At 33.9% G+C, this 19,493-nt stretch overlaps 3 protein-coding genes and 1 non-coding gene across 6 annotated transcripts; 1 reads left to right on the top strand and 3 right to left on the bottom strand.

The window, feature by feature from the left end:
* Positions 1–8,881: 8,881 nt before the first annotated feature.
* LOC111207575 (trehalase) lies at positions 8,882–12,176 on the bottom strand. Of its 3 annotated transcripts, none has more exons than XM_022705760.2 (11): positions 11,216–12,174; positions 10,955–11,074; positions 10,747–10,862; positions 10,561–10,661; positions 10,362–10,471; positions 10,209–10,281; positions 9,964–10,125; positions 9,793–9,880; positions 9,613–9,739; positions 9,316–9,529; positions 8,882–9,158 (listed from the first exon to the last, which is right to left on the bottom strand). In XM_022705760.2, the coding sequence occupies exons 1-11, from the start codon at positions 11,728–11,730 to the stop codon at positions 9,075–9,077; spliced, it is 1,710 nt and encodes a 569-aa protein (XP_022561481.2). In that variant the 5' UTR covers positions 11,731–12,174; the 3' UTR covers positions 8,882–9,074. The 3 variants fall into 3 exon arrangements, with proteins under 3 accessions (XP_022561481.2, XP_022561482.2, XP_022561483.2); XM_022705761.2 differs by having other exon boundaries at positions 9,613–9,712; positions 11,216–12,170; XM_022705762.2 differs by having other exon boundaries at positions 9,004–9,234; positions 11,216–12,176.
* An 855-nt stretch (positions 12,177–13,031) lies between these two features.
* On the bottom strand, positions 13,032–13,591 carry LOC106440562. Its single transcript, XM_013882262.3, has one exon. The coding sequence runs from the start codon at positions 13,589–13,591 to the stop codon at positions 13,337–13,339; it is 255 nt and encodes an 84-aa protein (XP_013737716.2). The 3' UTR covers positions 13,032–13,336.
* On the bottom strand, positions 13,032–18,914 carry LOC111207550 (protein NLP7-like). Its single transcript, XM_022705718.2, has 5 exons — positions 18,350–18,914; positions 17,482–18,056; positions 17,038–17,085; positions 16,061–16,952; positions 13,032–15,983 (listed from the first exon to the last, which is right to left on the bottom strand). The coding sequence occupies exons 1-5, from the start codon at positions 18,684–18,686 to the stop codon at positions 14,956–14,958; spliced, it is 2,880 nt and encodes a 959-aa protein (XP_022561439.2). The 5' UTR covers positions 18,687–18,914; the 3' UTR covers positions 13,032–14,955.
* TRNAG-CCC lies at positions 14,417–14,487 on the top strand. Its single transcript has one exon. It is a non-coding gene; the product is annotated as a tRNA-Gly (tRNA).
* Positions 18,915–19,493: the final 579 nt, after the last annotated feature.

The raw sequence follows: 19,493 nt of genomic DNA, 5'->3' as shown, positions 1-19,493 counted from the left end.
ATACTCAAATGGTTTACCAAAACAAAAGAAAAAAGGTTGATGCGAGAGAGACAGCGTGTAGTTGAAGCTGCGAATATAAAAACGGTAGGAGAGGCAATGTGTGGAAGTGGCATGTAGAAACGCATATGAGAAGAATCTTGCAAGAAGGTTTACGCACGTGAGGCTTGCAAAACTGAGTGCTGGCTCGCTCTTCCTCTCCCTTGGAACACGGTCACCGATAATTTTATTTAATTTGTTTGCTAATTAGCTTGGTTATTAATTATTAGTGATCAATCATTTTTCAATAATTCAGTGTTCATCATGTCTTCCAAACATCCAATGCCATATTTTAAGGCATATAAGTTATTAACTTCCTTATAACTCTAGTAAAAAAAACGTCCTTATAAGTTTTATTAGGATTCAGCCAATGATCACGACGGAAAACTTGCCAAAAGAGAAAGTTCACATGCATTTCTCACGAATGAACATATATACAAGAAAACACACTTAACAAACAAATAAATAAATAAATAAATAAATACGATAGGGATGTTTTACAATTTCATACAACCCGTATAAGTAATATGCTTACGGGCAGTGTTTTTAAACGTTAGAAAATAATACGGGTTGGGTTAATGTTAAAATCCAACTAAAATCGAACCAGTTAAAAACCACTATCGAACCATCAAAAACCCGAAAACGGGCGACCCAATGAACCGGCCAAAGCCTGGTTCGTATATAAGCCAAAACTTTGTTAATGAAACAATTTTTTTTTCTTTTTAAGTAAAAATAGGATTTATCAAAGATTAATAAAATATCGGCTCTCGTCTTTTTTTTTTGTCTTCTCTACAACTCATAAATTACAAGATTCACAAAGTTTAATATTCACGTCAAGATATTGTTTTTGTCTACTTCCTACTTTTTTAAAATTTTTATTTCATGATCACTTGTTTTGAAGACTTTAAATAATTGATACATTTTCGTTTCTGAAATTTGTATTTCAAAATATAACTTTACCTAATGTGTATATAATTTTTTTTAAAAGGTGATGAAGATGTAGAGTGATAAGATCTGCGAATAAAGTTTAAATGTGCTTTTCATATTGATTTTAGATTTTAATTATTATTTTTAAGTTTTTCTATAAATTATGACTATTTAAACATTTTATTTGATATGATCTATTTTAAAAAAAAATGCATATTATTTATGAAATATCATTAAATTTAGTTTAATCTAAGTAAACCCGATCGAACATGGATCAGACCCGGTCGAACCATAATAACCCATGACCCAAAAATTTCCGGTTCTCTAGCCGGTCCGGTTTTAAAAACACTGCTTACGGGTGTAACTGCATGTTCTAAAAAAAATAAAATTATGTTGAATATGACTGTTATCGATATTATGTTAGAATTTAACTATGTACGATGGAAATGTTGGCATTTGTTTTCTACTCAACCCTCTTCTTCTTTTTTAACATCAAAATGATGATCTATTAATTAAGTTTGGGGTGTTCTGAAAAATCAGATCAAAATAAAATAATCAATGAAATACATTTTTTTGTACAATTCTTTTAATGTCTTAGCTAATGAATCTGTTGTTTTGTTTACAGAACGGAAATGATAAACAACAGAGAAATCAATAAATCTACTCTTCAAAACAAAAACCTCATTTTAACTTCGTTCAAAACCTTGGTCACACATCTTAATTTGGTTTTCTACTATCAATACCAGGTCCTTGCAGCCGATACCAAAATGTTGGCAAATTGATATTTGTAACACACGTTCCATTGTCTAAGATATAGCTTCAACCTCCTGTTGTAGCGATATATTCTCCTCCTTTAATTATTTGCTCCCATAAGCTGGAGTTTTCCCTGGAGTCAGTCCATGCCCATCCACAGTTTTCTCTTAGTCCTTTAAATATTGAAAAATAAATAAACCATATTTTTATTAAATCGTAAAGGAATCAATCGAGTGAATACATTTCCTTCACTTTCATATTGCATTAAACTCTATAATTGTATCACATGTCTTTTATATATAATCCCATTTATTTTTCTTGTGCTGACCATTTGGATCACTTACAACCATTGCATTCAAAACCATGTAAACTTTATCCGGCTAATATGTTTTGTATTCATTGCTCTTTTGTTTTCTCTTACATAGATTCATGCAAAAACCACGCTTACTTATTATGCTCATTTTCATACAAAACATAGCAACAAACGACAAATAGATAATAATGGTTGCAAAGCTTCTCCTTCTTTATCCATTTTTGTATTGTCCTTGTTGTTATTGAGGACCAGATTCCAGCTCATTGACATGTTTAGTAGCTCGATTGAACTAGCTCATCCGACAGTGAGTTTGAACTCTTACCATCAACCAGTACTATCTTCGACCCACTTTTTCTTTGTGACAATGTGTTGAGAGTATATCTTTTGATCTCGTAGTGTCATCGAGTGCTCTATTTTTGGTTGACTTTATGTAAGACACTTTGCTTCGATATCAAAATTAAACTTCGATTTTTTTTGCCAACCTTGGTTCTAAATGTAAAAAATTTATGCTGTTCATAAATTTACTAACCATACTTTCCATAAAATGATACTTGAAAACAAAATTTTATTTTCTTCAGTTTGATTATTTACATACATCAAATAATTTTTTAAAAAAATTGTGAAATCTAGTATTCATAATAACCTTCTAAACCAAAACTAATATTACATGACAAAAATATATCATAAAATTTTACGATATATATCACTATGTTTACAGAACATATTACATTAAATCATCATTGAATTTTATTGCCAGAAATTTGGTTTGAGAATGCTATTGTCACCTTCAATTTTGCTCCCAAAACACCTCTTTTAGAATGGAGTTGATATGTAATATGCGTAGTTATCTAATTAGTTATCAGTATGACATATTCTACCGAATATAAAATTACATCTTCTATTGTTTTCTATGATGAATATTCTTTTCTGGCTTATGCGCTTCTTCTTTGTTATAATTACAAAAAAGGTAAAGTTCCTCATCATAGCGGATGGAATGGCGTCTTCCTTATCAAGCGAAAAGGTGTCATGGGACAATTTGTGGTTACATAAAACAATCATATAACACAAAGCTGACACGATATAAATTGATTAATTAAATAGTCAAAATTAATAAAATCATTAAGAAATCTACTTCATATATAGTTCCGATATATATCCAATATTCATAAAGGAGAATAGATGTTACGTACTATTCTTCACACTTACATGTGTTATTATGATATGATATATAAAAAATTATGATAATTTGTTTTGTTAATCATAAAATCTTGCATTAAGAGTCTCATAACTAGACCGAGAGGAAGCGAAACAGCTAGAATGCAAATGTTCAACACCTAATGGCTAATGGTACTCATTGTCCAGCTCCTACGTTCACAGATCATCCGTATCTCACCTATGAATGTAATAATAGAAAAGGTTTTTACATTATAAAATACAAGAAAATATATGTTTGAAACAATGCAGCCATGCTAAACGAAACGAAGCAATTAAATGGAGCGGGCATTTCATCACGATATCAAATAAATGAATAGTTTTTATTCCAAAGTTAAAATATTTTTAGGTTTGACTAATGAGAAAGTGCACATGGGGTTTTAGGAAACAAAATGAATTTTGACCAGTAGTAAACCAATCCCTAGTTGGACGGAAGATTCTCTCTGTGCATCATCCCTTCTCACAATCTAAACTAGAAACCATTATTTTCCGCCCTATATGTATTTTTAAGTTCGATTATTGTAAGTTTAGAGCCACTTGTGTTCCCGATTCAAAGTTTATTCGGCCGTCTAAATTATCCTTTTTTTGTAGAACGACCGACATATTATCACGAAATCACGTTTTAGAAATAATTTTTTAAAACCTATTATTGCTAATTTTGGGAAAGATTAAAAAAGAAAAATATTGTAACTATTATCATATATTAATTCACTGTACAGATTAACCTTTAATATCAAACTAGAGCTTGACCCGCGCGCGTTTATTTTTATTTTTTATAAATAATTTTTATTTGTATTAGTTATAATATATATTTTAAAATTTATCAATTCAAATAACTGTTTAATATGGCATTTCGAAACACAATAATTTTATTGTTTATATTGAGTAATTTTATTTTATCTTGTAAACCATCAATTGTATGATCAATATTTTTAGAATATGACCTGTATATCCGAACAAATGTATTTTTATTTTTTTATGAATCAAAATTTTATGATAATATATAATAATGTTTTGTATATACTATTTATGGATCAAAAATTTATGATAATGTATAGTAAAATTGTTGTATATACTATATATTATGTATTTTTCGAATTAGTAAAATAGTTACCGTATAATGTATGTATTTAATTATGAAATTTATATATGGAATTAATCATTTCCAAACACACATATATAAAATAATAGTAAAAGACAAAGAATACAAAAACTATAGGTTTATTAATTATAGTTGCCATAAAATTTTAGTTAGAATTTGATTTTGGAAATACATTAATTAAAGAAGAAAAGACAAAAAAATCATAAAAGGTAAGTTAATTAATAACTTTAGTGGCATGCCATCGTAAATAAGTTGAAAAATTAAGGGGTATTTTATTTTTGTACTTCTCTTTTAATAGTAAAGATTACATATTCATGTCTTTAAAATTAAAAAAAAATCAAAGAATTGTTGCAATTAGCATTATAAAGATTAACAAATAGCATCATATGCTTGGTTTATTGAACTTTTATGAACATTTTCAAAACTTGGTTGACATATATATCCTCCTAGGCTTTCTTTTTTTTGGTCAAAGGTTTGTTTCATTCATAACTTAAAATTCAAAAAGAGTTTTGCAAACCCAGGGTGGCTAGAGCATTTTTCGCTAGACCATCAAATCTTGTAGTTGAACGAAGAACTAAAACAATAGATATGGTTGAAAAGAGAGAAACGAGGTGATCGATATAATAGAAAAGACCCGCCACTTCACTCAGAACCGTCCCTGACCGCAGGGCTGAGACAAGCACGATTGAGTCCAACATAACCTTGATATTTGACATACCCGCCATGGAAGTAGCCTTTAGTGCTTCCTGGATGGACATAGCTTCCACTGTAAGACCATCTCCAATGATGTTTCATTTTTCACTTTTTGCTCCATTTTGAAGCAAATTTTACTCCAATGGTGCTTTATTTCTTACTTCAAAATGAAGCAGTGAACAGTATAACTTCAAATTTGAAGCAATACTGTTCATTGGTTCATTTTTGAAGCTCAACTTTCTAAATTATAAATTGGTCTTTAATTTTTGTTTGTTTCTATCTTTTACCGAAATAAATTATATATGTCAATATTATCCAATCAATTTTAAATTTTTGACAATTCTATTCATCTAATTAGATATTTATATTGAAAAACATGAGAATATTCATTTTAACAACTTTAATTCGTTTAAAAATAATTGAAGATAAATAATATCACATTTTACTTCTAAACATTTTTATTAATCATTTAAAGAAAAAATATATGTAAGATGTCTTTTGTACAAAATATGGTGTTCTGTGTTTATTTATTTATGTTATGCAGTAATATTTTAATATGATAATGTTTGATTTATATTAAATAATAATTATGTTAGATTATTATTAAAACAAAACACTTGGGTAAAATTAATAAATATGAGAAAATATAAGATGTTGTTAATAATTAATGATAAAGTGGACATGAAATATACTTGAAATATTTTTTTTACAAAAAAAATGAAACAAACCATTGGAAGAGAGGTGCTTCATTTTTTGCTTCATTTTGAATAAAGTACACTTTTGAACATGAAAATGAAGTCAACCATTGGAGATGTTCTAAGTCTTACATTTTTATTAGCATATTAGTTGGTTTTTAAAAGGGAGCTAATAACTTTCTTTATTAGTTTCAATTAGTAACAAGTAATGCCAACACTAAGCTGAACGTACCTTTAATGACTATCATAGATGATAAGTAAAAGATAACAAAGGGGCTAATTTTGTTTTAAAAGAGTTTATTTCTTAATTAAACAAGCTGCAAATTTTATATTGCGATTCGTCTGGTACAAGCCGATTCATCCAAACGAAGATTCTGTTTATGATCACCTTTTTCCAACTTCTATAAACCTTTTTCCAGCTTAGACTAAATAACTACTAATTAAACGTAAATCATAGACTAAATATATATTTGTATGCCAACTATATTTGACTAATAATCCACTTTTTGATCACACAATAGTCATTGATCACATATTTAAGAAGCACCTATGAATAATTCAGCCCCCACTCACCATTTCAATCCAACAACTCAAATAACACCAAATTAAGTGTTAGCTTCTATAGTTTTATAGTCATAGTTTGATGTGAATTGCTTTAATTTATTGCTCTCGACTTAGTATGTGGACATGGCTTTTAGCTGCGCAAGCCGACTTTTTTTTGTCATAGCCGTTGCTTTGCGTGCCGCAATAAAATGTTGGGGGGGGTGGATCAAATTAATAATCTTTGATAAATTTATACTATCATGTTCTCTCTTTTATGCAGTGTTCGACCAATAATGTAAATGTTACACTGAGAAAAGGTTCTTGAATTAAAAGTTAGTTTAGTATACACATTAATCCTTATTTTTAACAATCTACAAGGAATTACAGCATTTGTGTAACATCAAAATCAAATATTGTAATCAAATTGTGGAACTATACAGTGTAGTTACTTAGATTACTGAACTGTGATGATTTTAAAAGAAAATTTAAAAGGTACTTTAGTATAAAAAGAAGAGGACAACTGCTTTTGTTCGGCCCCGCCCTGCACCAAATTTGAGTTTTGCAAATACGAAACTCTACACAGTATTTTTGTATAGTTTTAATGTGTTTGTTAAAAATTCAATTTGTTTTGTATAGTTTTATAGTTTTAAATTTTTGTTATGATCTTTTTGTTTCTTTTTAATTTCATGTTGATGGTTTATGTTTCCTTTTAGTCTTTATTTTCTATTTTTAAGCAAAATCAAATTACTTTTTTTTTCTGTGAAAAAGCATTTGATTTGATTTTTAGCAAAAAAATTTGCTTTAAAATGACGTTTCATATGCTCAAGGCTTTTCTTTGATTTGTTATCAAGATTTTATTGTGAATATCAAATTATGACGTCGGAGAAAATAAATTTGATTTATTTACTTACTTTTGAAGGATACCAAAACAGAAGTTAGATTGGCTATCTTTCAAAGAATCTATTCAAGTGGTTTAGGCAGAGAAGATATTAAGAGTGGTTTAATTTAATTTTGATAAAGATTATCTAGGTGTTTTTCCGCAATTTTGCGGATAGTTATATTATATAAAGAAATATATATTATCTTTACACTGTTATAATTTTTAAATAATAATTAAAAATTTAAAATTTAAAATTTAAAATTTTTAATTTCAAATATTTGGATAATAAAAAATTTCAGTATATATTTTCAGAAGATATGTGAGATTTAAAATAGTTCAAAAACATAAACCTTGATCATTAAAAATCTTTCTCTTACAGAAAAGAATATTATAATTAATTCAGATAATTAGTTGTAGAATTACTTTATATTTTAGTTTAACACACGAAAAACCAAAAATACTTTAGCTCTCTAGAGGAAAAAAAAGAGTGTTTTTTTTTGCGTAACTCCAATATGACCAATACAATGATCGGATGCTTTTATCATGAAAGATCTTTTGTAAACGGTTTTGTGTGGGTTTTAAAAACATAAAGGTTAAAATAATTTCTTACCTACAAATATAATTATTTTATATAATAATATATAACCATTAAATTTATTTCTATAAAAATGCTAAAGTATTTAATTATATATAACTAATTGATAAAAATAAAGAAATTGATAAAACGTATATATTATTTCTCTAATTCTACAATTACCATAAATCATTATTTGTAATATCATTTGTGTTATTTGGTAATTTGTATTAATTAGTTTTAGAGTTACCTTTTTATTTTTAGATATGATTAAAATAATAACTAATAAATGTTAACAACCAATCAAATTATAACTATTTTTAAAATTTAACTCATTAAAGACACATAATCAAAAGTCAATTAAGTGGCTTATCAGTTAATATATAGTAGGATTTATCTCTTTAAAACTAAGGATAAATTTGGTTAAAGTAAACATAAAAACATGTATTAGGAAAATGGTAGTTTAAGCAATTTTTCTAGTAATTTGTTCAAATCACACTTTTCACTCATTTTTTTAATCTAGTATTTAAGATAAAACTCAAATGGGTTATATATTTAGTGTTTAACATAAAACTCAAATGAGTTATATATATGATATCACATTGTCATTGGAAAATGATTGATTTTTTTTTAGAATTATATATTTGACTGTTTTGCATTCATTTGACATATTTTTATACTATATATATAGTGAATGAGTGAATTTAATTAATATTATTAAGTTTAGATTAATTTGTTTTCTAAAATCTATGATTTATTTTATTCATTACTAATATAAACATAATAAAAACCGTTTTTATAATTGTTTGTATAGTATCATATGTATTTATATGTATCTTATCAATTTATTTAATGTAATCTAGATATTTAATTATTTCTATAAACAAATTATGTTAATTCATCTATATTTAAGATGATTCATTGTATGTTTGGAAATATAGATTCGATTATGATATTCTATGAATAGTTTTCTTTTAAAAACTTTAATTAAATGAATAAAAAATAAAAAATAATCAACCAATCAAATTATAACAATTAATTGGAGAGCTTTTCTACGAGCGACATATCAGCATAAATCATTAAAGTGACTTCTCAATTAATATATAGGACGATTATTGTCATGAGTGGTTCATAGACTGAACAGACTAAAACGTATGCAATAAACGTTAATAGATCTGTTAAACTTCACTTGTCATCATAAAACATCTGGAACTCCAAAACATTATGACAGAACCCCAAGATCCACAACAAAGAAACTATTATCAAAATTACCACTATTATAAAGTTTTTGATAAAATAAAATGGATTAGATCTTCAATTAATGTTTAATAAAAAAGGTAGTAAATCTACGATTCAATGCTGATGTCAGAGTGCCATCCAAACTCCTCCAAGAATGCTAATATAACTCCGTTTGACCACCCAAAGCCCGTCTGCAAAGATTGTCAGCAGAGTTCAAAAAATCATCCCCACAAATATCTCTCACAATCCAATTTAACCCTGATATTCCTGTTTGTACAATTTAGACCCCTGAAAAGCTCTCTAACTTTAAAAAGTTGAAGAAGAGAGCTCAAATAAAAAATGTGTTACCTGTGGCTTATATTCACCTCCACCACCATACTCACCAAACTCTGCAACATTGAGCTTCTCATGAATACTACCACTCGTATTGTAAACACTATAGCTGCTTCTGATCCATCTCCTTGCAATCTCCTCTGCTATCTCTTTAGCTTCCTTTACACCCGATCTCGCAAGCCCTGTAACAATTATCTCTTGTTGCGGGGCCCATCCATTCGGATAATCCCTGTCATACATGGCAACAAAACGTCAACATTCAAGTAACTTAAAAGATTCAAAGTGGATACTTGAGACTCAAGTTTCATTTACCACTGTTGTCCTGAGTTTTTCAAAGAGGTTAAGATCCCAGCAGGAGCTATGAGCCCTGAGTTTTTAAGAGCCTTCACAACTTTCTTGACAAGATTTTCATCTACATTGTTACAAAGATAAAACGTTCCTATACAAACATTAGTACAATAGATACATGTAGTCATGTAGACATAGCATTACCTGAATTAAAGGAACTGATCCAGATTGGAGCAAAGTTAGAAGCAAAAACATTGGTGTTCTGGTTCTCAGCTTTCCATGTCTCGGGCTCCTGAAGACAACAAACACACTCGCATTAATGTTTTAATAACATCACAAATCAAACATTGCAACTAAAGATATTATGTAACTTACGTCACCATCGGAGGAAAGCCAGTAGTCTAACCACTGTCCTGCCTTTTCGTTCCAAAACACAGTTTCAAACGCTTTCTCTCTCGCTTCTGACGCTTTCACAAAACGCTCTGAGCCGTTTTTATCTCCACAAATATCCATCATGAACGCTATATCGAGTTCCATCTACAGTACAAAACATAATCATTTCTAGACTCAATCATATGCCTCTACAAATCTTTAAACCATAATTAATAGAATAGAGAAACCTTGAGAAGAAAAACATTTAGATCAACAGGAACAACTGATGTTGTAGCCATCGTTGCGAAATTAGGAGGATCCCTGCATATATTATTTGAGATTAATTAAGCGTGACAGTAAGATAAACTTATTTAGTCGCAGTTTTCGATAATTAATGTAACCTCATCCATCGTGTGCTAAAATCACATCCTGTTTCAGCAGCCGTGGCTATATCTCGAAGGAACCGTTGCTTCTCTACCGTATTCGAAAACGCTGAAGCAGATTCTTGATCCTGTGGTACATAGAGAGATAGAGAGAGTAAACATACTTTCACAGTAAAAAAAACACAGTTTACTTGCGGCAATGAGACAAGAAACATACGAAAACATAGGATTCAGGTCTAGGCATGTTCCACATGGCGTAATAGCGGCTTAACATGTGATCATTGCCACTAGCATCTCGAATAACCACCTTATGTTTTCCTACAAAATTAAAAGATACAATATAATCCAACGTTTAATCTAAGAATATACTAAATCATTACATAACTCAACTGAAAAAACTAACCTGAGTTCCAGAACTCGCACTCTTTGAGAAGCACAGGGATAGCTTTCCTCACAAGTTCTTCATCTTGGGTTGCATTATAAATCTCATAGACCATTGAGCTCAATAGAGGTGGTTGGCTTGTAACAATTTAACATATAAAAGTAACATTTTACTTTCTATTACATATCAACATTTATATTAGTGTGAGAAAATTATCAAGGTTGGTTACCTTCGGTTAGTGTAATAAGCTCTAGCTCCGTTCAATGCGTAACCATAAGTCTCCACAAGTGACATCAGATTTGTCACTATACCTTTGGCCGTAGTGAACATTTTACTCGTCATAAGTCCTCTGCACGTGCAAAAAGCACATATAACATGACAAGACACGTGAATCTTGTTCCGTAGTCAACACGTAATATAAAAAAGAGTGGAAGAAACAATAAAGAACTATAATCTGATCTGTGATTTGAATAAGTTGATGAACACTGACTTGATAACCCAGTAAGAATCCCAGTAATAGACTTCTTTGAATCTCGAACCGGGAATGATAACCGGTTCCGGCAACGGTAGAAGCGTGTGCCGGTCAGGAGACTCTCTCACGGAGTCAGAGACTCTGTAGCATAGTGTTTTCCACAGGCCGTGCACCTCACGTGCCCATTGTCTGACTTGATCGTTCTCTACGTTGAGGAGGAACTCGAAGGGATCTGTGACGAAATCCTCTGGTTCATGAGGGACCAGATCCTTCGCATCGTCGAAGTATTCATGGACGAACTTTTCAAGCTTCTTCACTGGCACTGGCAGGTCACGTGATCCGCTCGTGAGGTCGTTGAAGGCGGCCTCAACGGTGGAGAGATGGTGAGGAAGCTTGAGAGATAGGTCAATGTAGAATTTGGGGTCAGGGGTTATTTCATTTGGGTAGGACCGGTGCGCTTCTAGCTGCACGCGCTGGAGGAAAGTGACGAACGGGGTCGTCTGGACCACGGGACCTGTGTCTGAGATTGCCATGGAAGTAGCAAAAGACAAACCGAGGAAGAAGAACAGAGGAATGAAACGTTTTGGGTTTATGAAGGAAGCAAAGAGAGGAATAGAGAGGGAGGATTTGTAAGGAGATGAGGAGGATAAGAAGAGATTTAACTACACTTATGTTTGTGTAAATACATTGCTAAATGATTGAATTTGACTAGGGTTTCCAGAGGAGTCACCAAACCCTATGGCTGACTCAGATGGATCACTATCAATTGTTGTTTAAGGATGAGAACGATTAGATTTAGTTGACTCAGATGGATCACTATGATCTTAATTAAAGCACCAGTTTCCAAAGAGGTCAATTACAACACATACATATCCCAAAAAATAATAATCTATTTCTTAAACTAGAAAGTGACTTCCATAATATCAAAGAATCAAATCTCACTGGGGAAAAAGGAGTCACGCCTAGTCTATCAAATCTCTCTGAAATAAAAGTTGTTGGTGGCCTTACTTATTAAAAAGATCTAGCTTTTAGTTAAAGCTTACACATCATAGGAGGCTACTTTTTTCTTAATTAGATGAAGCATATGCCAAACCGTCCACAGACTAAACTTTTCCAATTTGATAAATGAATGATGTAACATTGTAACAACATTCTCAATACAAAATGCATTTTGACAACAAAAATGATATAATTAAGAACGAAATGAAATGAAACATAAACGCAAGATGTGATAGGAGAAAAAAAGATGCTGTGAAAACTTCCCTGCTGGAATCATTCTCATTAGATTGGCATATAGAGCCTGAGTAGTTACACCATTTGAGGGACTTGCAAGATATTCTCTACGTACAAAGATCTAAACTAGAAATGTACAGAATTTACAGAGTGCTTCTCCTATTACTGAAGAAGCAAATGTTGAGCCAACATATTTGCTTCTTCAGCAATAAGAGATGCACCTTCAAGAATCTATATTCAAGAAAACCAACGAACAAAACAATCTATCACCAAGTGAGAGTGAAGGGAAAAAGGTTTGAGAGTGACTCAAACATCATATGGTCCCTATAATACATTTTCTTAACATGGACAAAGACGTTTGAATAATATTTTCTCTATATGGAAGACTCCTTGGAATCGAGCTAAGCAAACAAAGTTTGAATGTTTGATAATTGAAATTAACACGACACTGACGCGTTAATCCCACACCAAAATGCCATACTAGTGCTAAGCAGAGTTCTTAAATAACATAATCCAAGTGTCAAAACTTTGATCATCGGTTGCACTAAACAAGTTGAACGTAACACTAACATGTCCCGGCTCTAAAACTTGAAAGATCACATAAAGGAACTTTACAGCATTTTTTTAAATCAAAACATCAAACATAAGTATTCATTCAAACCCAAGTAAGATCATCAGGTACACAGAGATAGATAAAGCATTCGAGAATCATAACAGAAGAAACAACACAGAACCAACGTCTGACATTTACAATCCAAAAGGTCTGAGCTTTCCATAAGCCATTACATTACACACAATGCAGACATACGAATTCAACCCAGGGAGCTGCGAGACACACACACACGAAGCAAAAAAAAAAAAAAACACGAGAGGATCTTCAATTACCCAGAGAGATCAAAACGGAGCTTAAACGGTGTCGTGTGAATGAGGCGCGGCGGAGAGAGCAAGGGGACGGTGGTAGGATTCCTCGCCGTCGTCGTCTTCGTCGTCATGGGAGGTGGAGAGGTTGACGCAGGCGCAGCGCTCGAGGGAGGCGAAGAAAGCGGAGATGAAGGAGGCGCTGACGCAGCTCGCGGCCTGGTTGATCTTCTCCATGGAAGTCGTTGAGGTTACGGTGGAGTTGATCGAGGCGCTGCTGATTACGCTGGTGGTTTTGTCCATGGCCTTACCGATCCGATTAGGGGAAGACGAAGATCGGGGGGACGGGGCGAGGGAAGTCGTCGATTTTGATTGAGATTGATTTTTGGCGATCTGAAATGGCTAGGTATCCCCGTAGGCATGGGCATAATATCCCTAACCCAAAATCCGAACCGAACCCGAACCGGAAAACTCGGTCCGTATCCGATCCGAAATGTAAAAAATATTCGAATGGGTCTTGCAAGGTGGTATAAAACATATCCGAAACCGAAGTGTTATTAACCAAATCCGAACGGGTAACCCGAAAAACCGAAAAAACTGAAAAATTCAAAAAGATATCCGAAGAAATCGATCCCAATGTCCAAAATAATATACAATATAATTATATGAAACATAAATATATACTTCAAATATTCAATTTCATATTTATTTTGATACGTTATCTAACAATAAGTATTTAAAATTTAAATAAGTATCTTAAATACTTAATTATATATAAATAAATATATATTTCTTATGTTTTACTTTTAAATTTTAGATTTTATTTCGGGTATATCTGAACCGATCCGATATAATCCGAATCCGAATGATATATGATTACTTTATGGATTCTATGATGTGATACAAAACCGATCCAAACCCGATCTGTTATATCCGAACCCGGCCCGTACTTGTAAATTTACTAGAATGGGACCTACGAGGTGTTATAAAAAAGAACCGAAATCCGAAAAACCCGATTCGAATGCCAGCGGGTACCCGAAAGCCCATGCATATATCCCCGCATTTGATGGGGTAGAGATTTTTGAATATTATAAATAGTAGTTTTTGATATTGGTAAATTAACAATAAGCGCATCTGGTGTAGTGGTATCATAGTACCCTCCCACGGTACTGACCAGGGTTCGATTCCCTGGATGCGCACACTTTTGCATTTTTTGTTTTTCATTAGTGGATTTATCCTTTCAACAATGTAGTAGTAGTTCTAAGACAATCTGCAATTGGATTAAATCTAAGTTGCATAGGTTCTAGTTTTGATTTACATAAAAAGTTTTGAATCTTGACTATAATGCTATTGATATCAAACTAAGTTACATACTATATTAACGCGATTTTCATCTCAAAAACCTATTAACTCGAGCTTTTAAGTGATTCATGTTTACAATTTCAAAACTAAAATAAACATGCTTGGAGTTAGTTTACAACTACAATTTACTTCTAACCTCACTCTCCCACTTACAATTACAAGTTGCAAACAAATGTTTTTCTTACACTTTTGTCCCCCATTAACATTCTTCCTTGTTCCTCTTCAACCCAAGAACAATATTACAGAATAAAACAAACAACCCCTAAACAATAAAAATATTCCAAAAAGAACTATTTACAAAAGAGTTACAATTCTCCAGTACTCTCGCAGGAGCTCCCGAGGTTCGTTGTTGCATCATGGACCAAGAGCCTTACTACACTAGTACGGGACAATCTAGGGATCTCTAGACATTCTTGAAGATCAGCATCACAAGCTATCAAAACCCATTCATTATCATCGTCCAGATACTTGATATCAAACGTACCTGCGTCAAGTTTCAGCCTCTTCGCCACTTCATCTTTCAGTTCCATTATACCCGAACCAGATGATATCTTGAACCGTATTATGTCTTCTTTGTAGCTTGCTTTGATGGTTACCGTTCTCATTTCTGAGCCTGATGGTTCGCGTGTAGTATTTGCAACAGCCTCTTCCTTTGCAGGAGCGTACATGTTGTTGTTATCATTGTTCATCCAGTTTGGTTCCGGAAACTTATCGTCGAATGGTGTAGAGGAGCAGAGGTTTCTCAGATCCTTTGAACTTCCAGCGTCTTCGATGGGCATTCCTCTGAAATGGTCTATGTTACCAAGAAGTCTGTTCGGTATTGCAAATGATGCGGCGGATACATCATGATCTCTAGAATATGGAGGAAAACAGAGTCCTGGGGATGCACCGACCGTGAATAGCGGATCTTGGTTCGGGACCTTTGTTTCATCTAATTGGTTACCGTCACATGAGCCGTGAGAGGTTGGTGTTCCAGCGCTCTCATCCCCCGTTCGTGAACGCTTATGACCATTGCTTGGTAACTCAGGCGAACCATTTGCCTCTTGAGGACTGTGATCACTTGACCAGTGGTTAGGTGAATGACTGGTGTTTGGTGGCTCTGGTGGTTTGGAACCGCTGGGTGAGTTTAGTGGCTGTGCTCCTGTTTGGCCGTTTGTCCAAGGGATGGAACTAACGGCCATTGAAGTCAGGTCGAGGCCTCCATCAGTACCTTGAACGGATTCTATGACGCGTTTCAGCTTTGTGATTGAGCGATTCACTTTCTTGATCTTCCTTGATGGCCACCGGGAGATGCCGTGTTGTCTGCAAATTCGCTTCATTGTTGTCGGACAAACTGAGGCAAGAACAATACAGAGTTTAGTCAAAATATCTATAACCAAAACATGAAATGGTAAGTAGAATATAAACTACCTCCGAGGCTCTTTGCAGCGTCTTTGAGACTTCCGGTGAAATATTGCTGAAGTACATCCAGACTGATTGTTTTCTCAGCCTTCCCACGCTTTTTCTCTGTTTTCTTCTTTTCCTTAACCACACCATTAGAAGTGGCCACGTTGACTTTCTCGTTTGCTGGATTTGAAGACTGAGCCGCAGGCTGAGGAATCAGCAGCCTCTCTGTCGCGTTTGACTTGAAACCAGAAAAGGGAACTCGAATGGATTCAATTTTTGAACGAACCTTCTTGTCCGGTAATGCTTGGATGATCTCGAAAGACAATTTGTCGTCATCTTCACCAAAGTCAACCCCAGATGCAACCCTCAGGCTCTGAAAATGTTCTTTCATTGTCACCAAAAGAGACCCCAGCAGCGAATCTTGCTCTTGGTCGTCTGTTATAGTCGAGGGAAGAAAGAATTCAAGAATGTAACTGTCGTCGCCTGTGTAAGAACTCTGGAGAGAAATTGCAAAACAACTGGTTAACTTGAACATAAGCGCATAATGGACCAGTGGATACTGCGTTTTGCAGAACTTGGTGATGTCTCGGCAGAAACACGAGCCGCCGTTGAGAAAAGCACGTCCAGCAACTCCCTGTCCTTTCTGGAGATGGTGTTCAAGACAGGCATCTCTAAAGCCCCAGACATGAGCATCCACGACATAGCAGGCCATGTCGGTTGTGGACATGCAGACTTGGCCCATGCAGCTACCGTCAAAACTGGTGCAGTTTTTCTTTAGACCCCCACCATTGGCAAGAACGCTCCCATGCTGGCATGGAACCCAGGTCTGAGCCAGAGGCAAGTTATGGGTCTCGCATACGACTGTCAACACTTCCAGAATCTCCGCAAGTGCGTTCTGGCGACTCTCATTGCATATCTGTGAATACAAAGTTACTGAAAACAGTGAAAACCCAGTGCCTAAATGGTACCGACTAAAGCACAAAATAATACTTGTATGTAACCTGAGTTGTTTGGTGATCAAGTATTTCTGAGCTTTTCAGATTCACCGCCTGCCAAAATGACCAAATCTTTTTATCATTAATGAGGAATAAGGAATATAAAGCTCTGTACAAAAAAATAGTTCAAAGCAGCAGCAAATCACAAAAACAGAATGGATATACAACACAGTGACAGATATTGAAGAAGCTATAACTGAGATAGAAGCCAGCAAAATGAAATGAATTTGTTATTATCATGATACCATCAAAGAATAAACCATGCTTTGGAGAGGATGAGCTTCAAAATGGCAGGCTAGCAGACGTGCAGAAACTATTTATCAGACGTTATTTCTCGATATAACTAACAAGGCAAGAATTGCAACTTAAACCTCAAGTCAACTCACACAAATAAAAGGTTAAACAGAGCAAGGCTGAAGTATGAGCAGAAGTGAGGAAAAATAACCAAACCTCAAGGGCTTTGCAAACTTTGTCCACCTCGGGTGCATAGTGAATCTTCTCCGAGGTCATGATAAGTTCCACGACACCAATGCATGACTCACCCGAGGGATTAAACACAGGCAAAGCCAGTGTTCCACGCACGTTATAATGCAAGGCGTGGTCAAGCCGGGAGAACTCTTTGCTGGAATAGTACTGAACATTTGGCGTCCACTCAGGCAACTTCTGACGGAAAACCCGACCCGGGAGCCCGAGCTCAATGTCACAATCACTATCCACAGAAAACATATAGGTGAGAGAGATCATCCTGTATTGATTAAGCCCGTTACCGTTAGGATTAAGAACAAAAGGTTGACCCAAAGTCGTCAGCAAATCACGACCATTCTTTCTCACAGGAGCCCAGACCTGAGCCAAGACGTGCTGTTCGGTTGATTCTTTGAAGTACCGAAGCGCCTGAGTCATCCTCTCTTTGATCACACAGTAGTTGTCTGCGTTCTCTGACGGGACTAAGCTCATCAACGGAGAAGGAAAGTTGAAACCGTTGTGTTTCTCTGTTGTGGTTTCAGCTATTGATGATGAAGAAGCGTCTGCAAGATTCATCATAGCCTACTACTTAAGTACAAATCTACTTTTAGCAACTTTATTTATCATATTACCAAAAATAGAAACTCGAGAATTTGCAAAAAAAAAAAAAAAAAAAAGTCAAACGCGAAATCAATCAATCAATCAATCAATCAATCACTCAATCAATCAAGCAAAAGCTCTGTTCAATCCGTAAGCAAGAACTTCAAATTCAAGTCTAAATCATTCCACTACGATAGCAAAATTCTAAATATCATCGGAGAAGAAGAGGAAGCTTAGAGAGTTGGGCGAGACTAACAAGGGAGAAAGAGAGGATAATCGGCGAGATGGAAAGAAGAAACACCGGAGGCGGAGCTAATCTTCTCGCCGTCGTATCCACCGTTAGTTGCGTGGTTACCGTTAACTCCACCGTCGGAGAACGCCCAGAGAGGCGAGCAAGGCTGCTCGGAGGAGGAGGAGACGAAAATCGGCGAAATCATGCGATTCGAGGAGGATAAGTAAGGGATCTGATCGAGAGGCCATGAACCGTCGAGATCCAAGTCATCCACGTCCATCCGAATCTCCCTTGACCTCCTTGACGACGCTGGAGGCGTGACGCCGTTTCTGGCGGAATCATCATCATCGGGGTCGCACATTTTTCTGGAATATTCCCGGGGGAAGTTTTTTCGTCTGCAAGTTCGCTTCGTTGATAGTATCTTTTAGATTAGGGGATAGAGAAAGAGAACAAGAAAGATCAGATTTGCAGAGTGTGATTCCAAAAAATATACTGCAGAATCAAACAAAATACAAAATAATTTCGGATAATATATTGGAACCGATTCTCTGCTTCACAATACAACTGTCTCGTCTCCCCCACCTTGATATTAAATAAATTATTATTCTTGTCGACATATAATTTTAATATTCCTCGAGATTTTATTCACTAAAATTATTTTTCCTATACATTTTTTTTATATACGGCTTAATAAAAAAGAATTTCGAACGGCCGCGAATCCAAATAACAATACTCACAACTATGAACTATTTACCACAAGAGCGGGAGGATCAAGTTAAATTATTGTGACAACAAAAGATCCATAAAAGATCTTTCTTATACATGTTGAGAACAAAAGAAGACATTTGGCAAAAAAAATTGTGACAACAAAAGATCAATAATTATTCAGGTAATTTGTATTTTTCACTTGTTAACTAAATTTTCTATCCATTTTAAATTAATTAGGATTATAGATTAGACGTTTTATGATTCTGATATTTTTTATTGGATATTTTTAATTCTAATTAAACTAATACAAATAATAATTTTAAAACATTCTAATGATGAAATAAAACTTGAACATTCTTTTTTATTAATTTATGCGAAACAAGCTCATAATTATATAGCTAAAATCAAATAGGTAACCACTTTAGTAGTTTCCACTCAATGAAGAATTGTTTTGTTGATT

The sequence above is a fragment of the Brassica napus genome, chromosome C7 (assembly GCF_020379485.1).
Source record: "Brassica napus cultivar Da-Ae chromosome C7, Da-Ae, whole genome shotgun sequence".
NCBI classification, from domain to species: domain Eukaryota; kingdom Viridiplantae; phylum Streptophyta; class Magnoliopsida; order Brassicales; family Brassicaceae; genus Brassica; species Brassica napus.
The sequence above is the reverse complement of the archived record's forward strand: the minus strand, read 5'-3'. Positions and strand labels throughout refer to the sequence as shown.

Excerpts from the sequence above, each read along its gene's own strand:
- LOC106440562 (XM_013882262.3), bottom strand. The coding sequence starts at position 13,591 with ATGGACAAAACCACCAGCGTAATCAGCAGCGCCTCGATCAACTCCACC.
- LOC111207575 (XM_022705760.2), bottom strand. The coding sequence starts at position 11,730 with ATGGCAATCTCAGACACAGGTCCCGTGGTCCAGACGACCCCGTTCGTC. Across the intron at positions 10,863-10,954 it reads GCTTATTACACTAACCGAAG|CCAACCACCTCTATTGAGCT; the intron begins GTAACCAACCTT and ends AATTGTTACAAG. Across the intron at positions 10,662-10,746 it reads GTGCGAGTTCTGGAACTCAG|GAAAACATAAGGTGGTTATT; the intron begins GTTAGTTTTTTC and ends TTAATTTTGTAG.
- LOC111207550 (XM_022705718.2), bottom strand. The coding sequence starts at position 18,686 with ATGTGCGACCCCGATGATGATGATTCCGCCAGAAACGGCGTCACGCCT. Across the intron at positions 18,057-18,349 it reads TTATCCTCTCTTTCTCCCTT|ACGCTTCTTCATCATCAATA; the intron begins GTTAGTCTCGCC and ends TGAATCTTGCAG. Across the intron at positions 15,984-16,060 it reads CGCTGCAAAGAGCCTCGGAG|TTTGTCCGACAACAATGAAG; the intron begins GTAGTTTATATT and ends TTCTTGCCTCAG.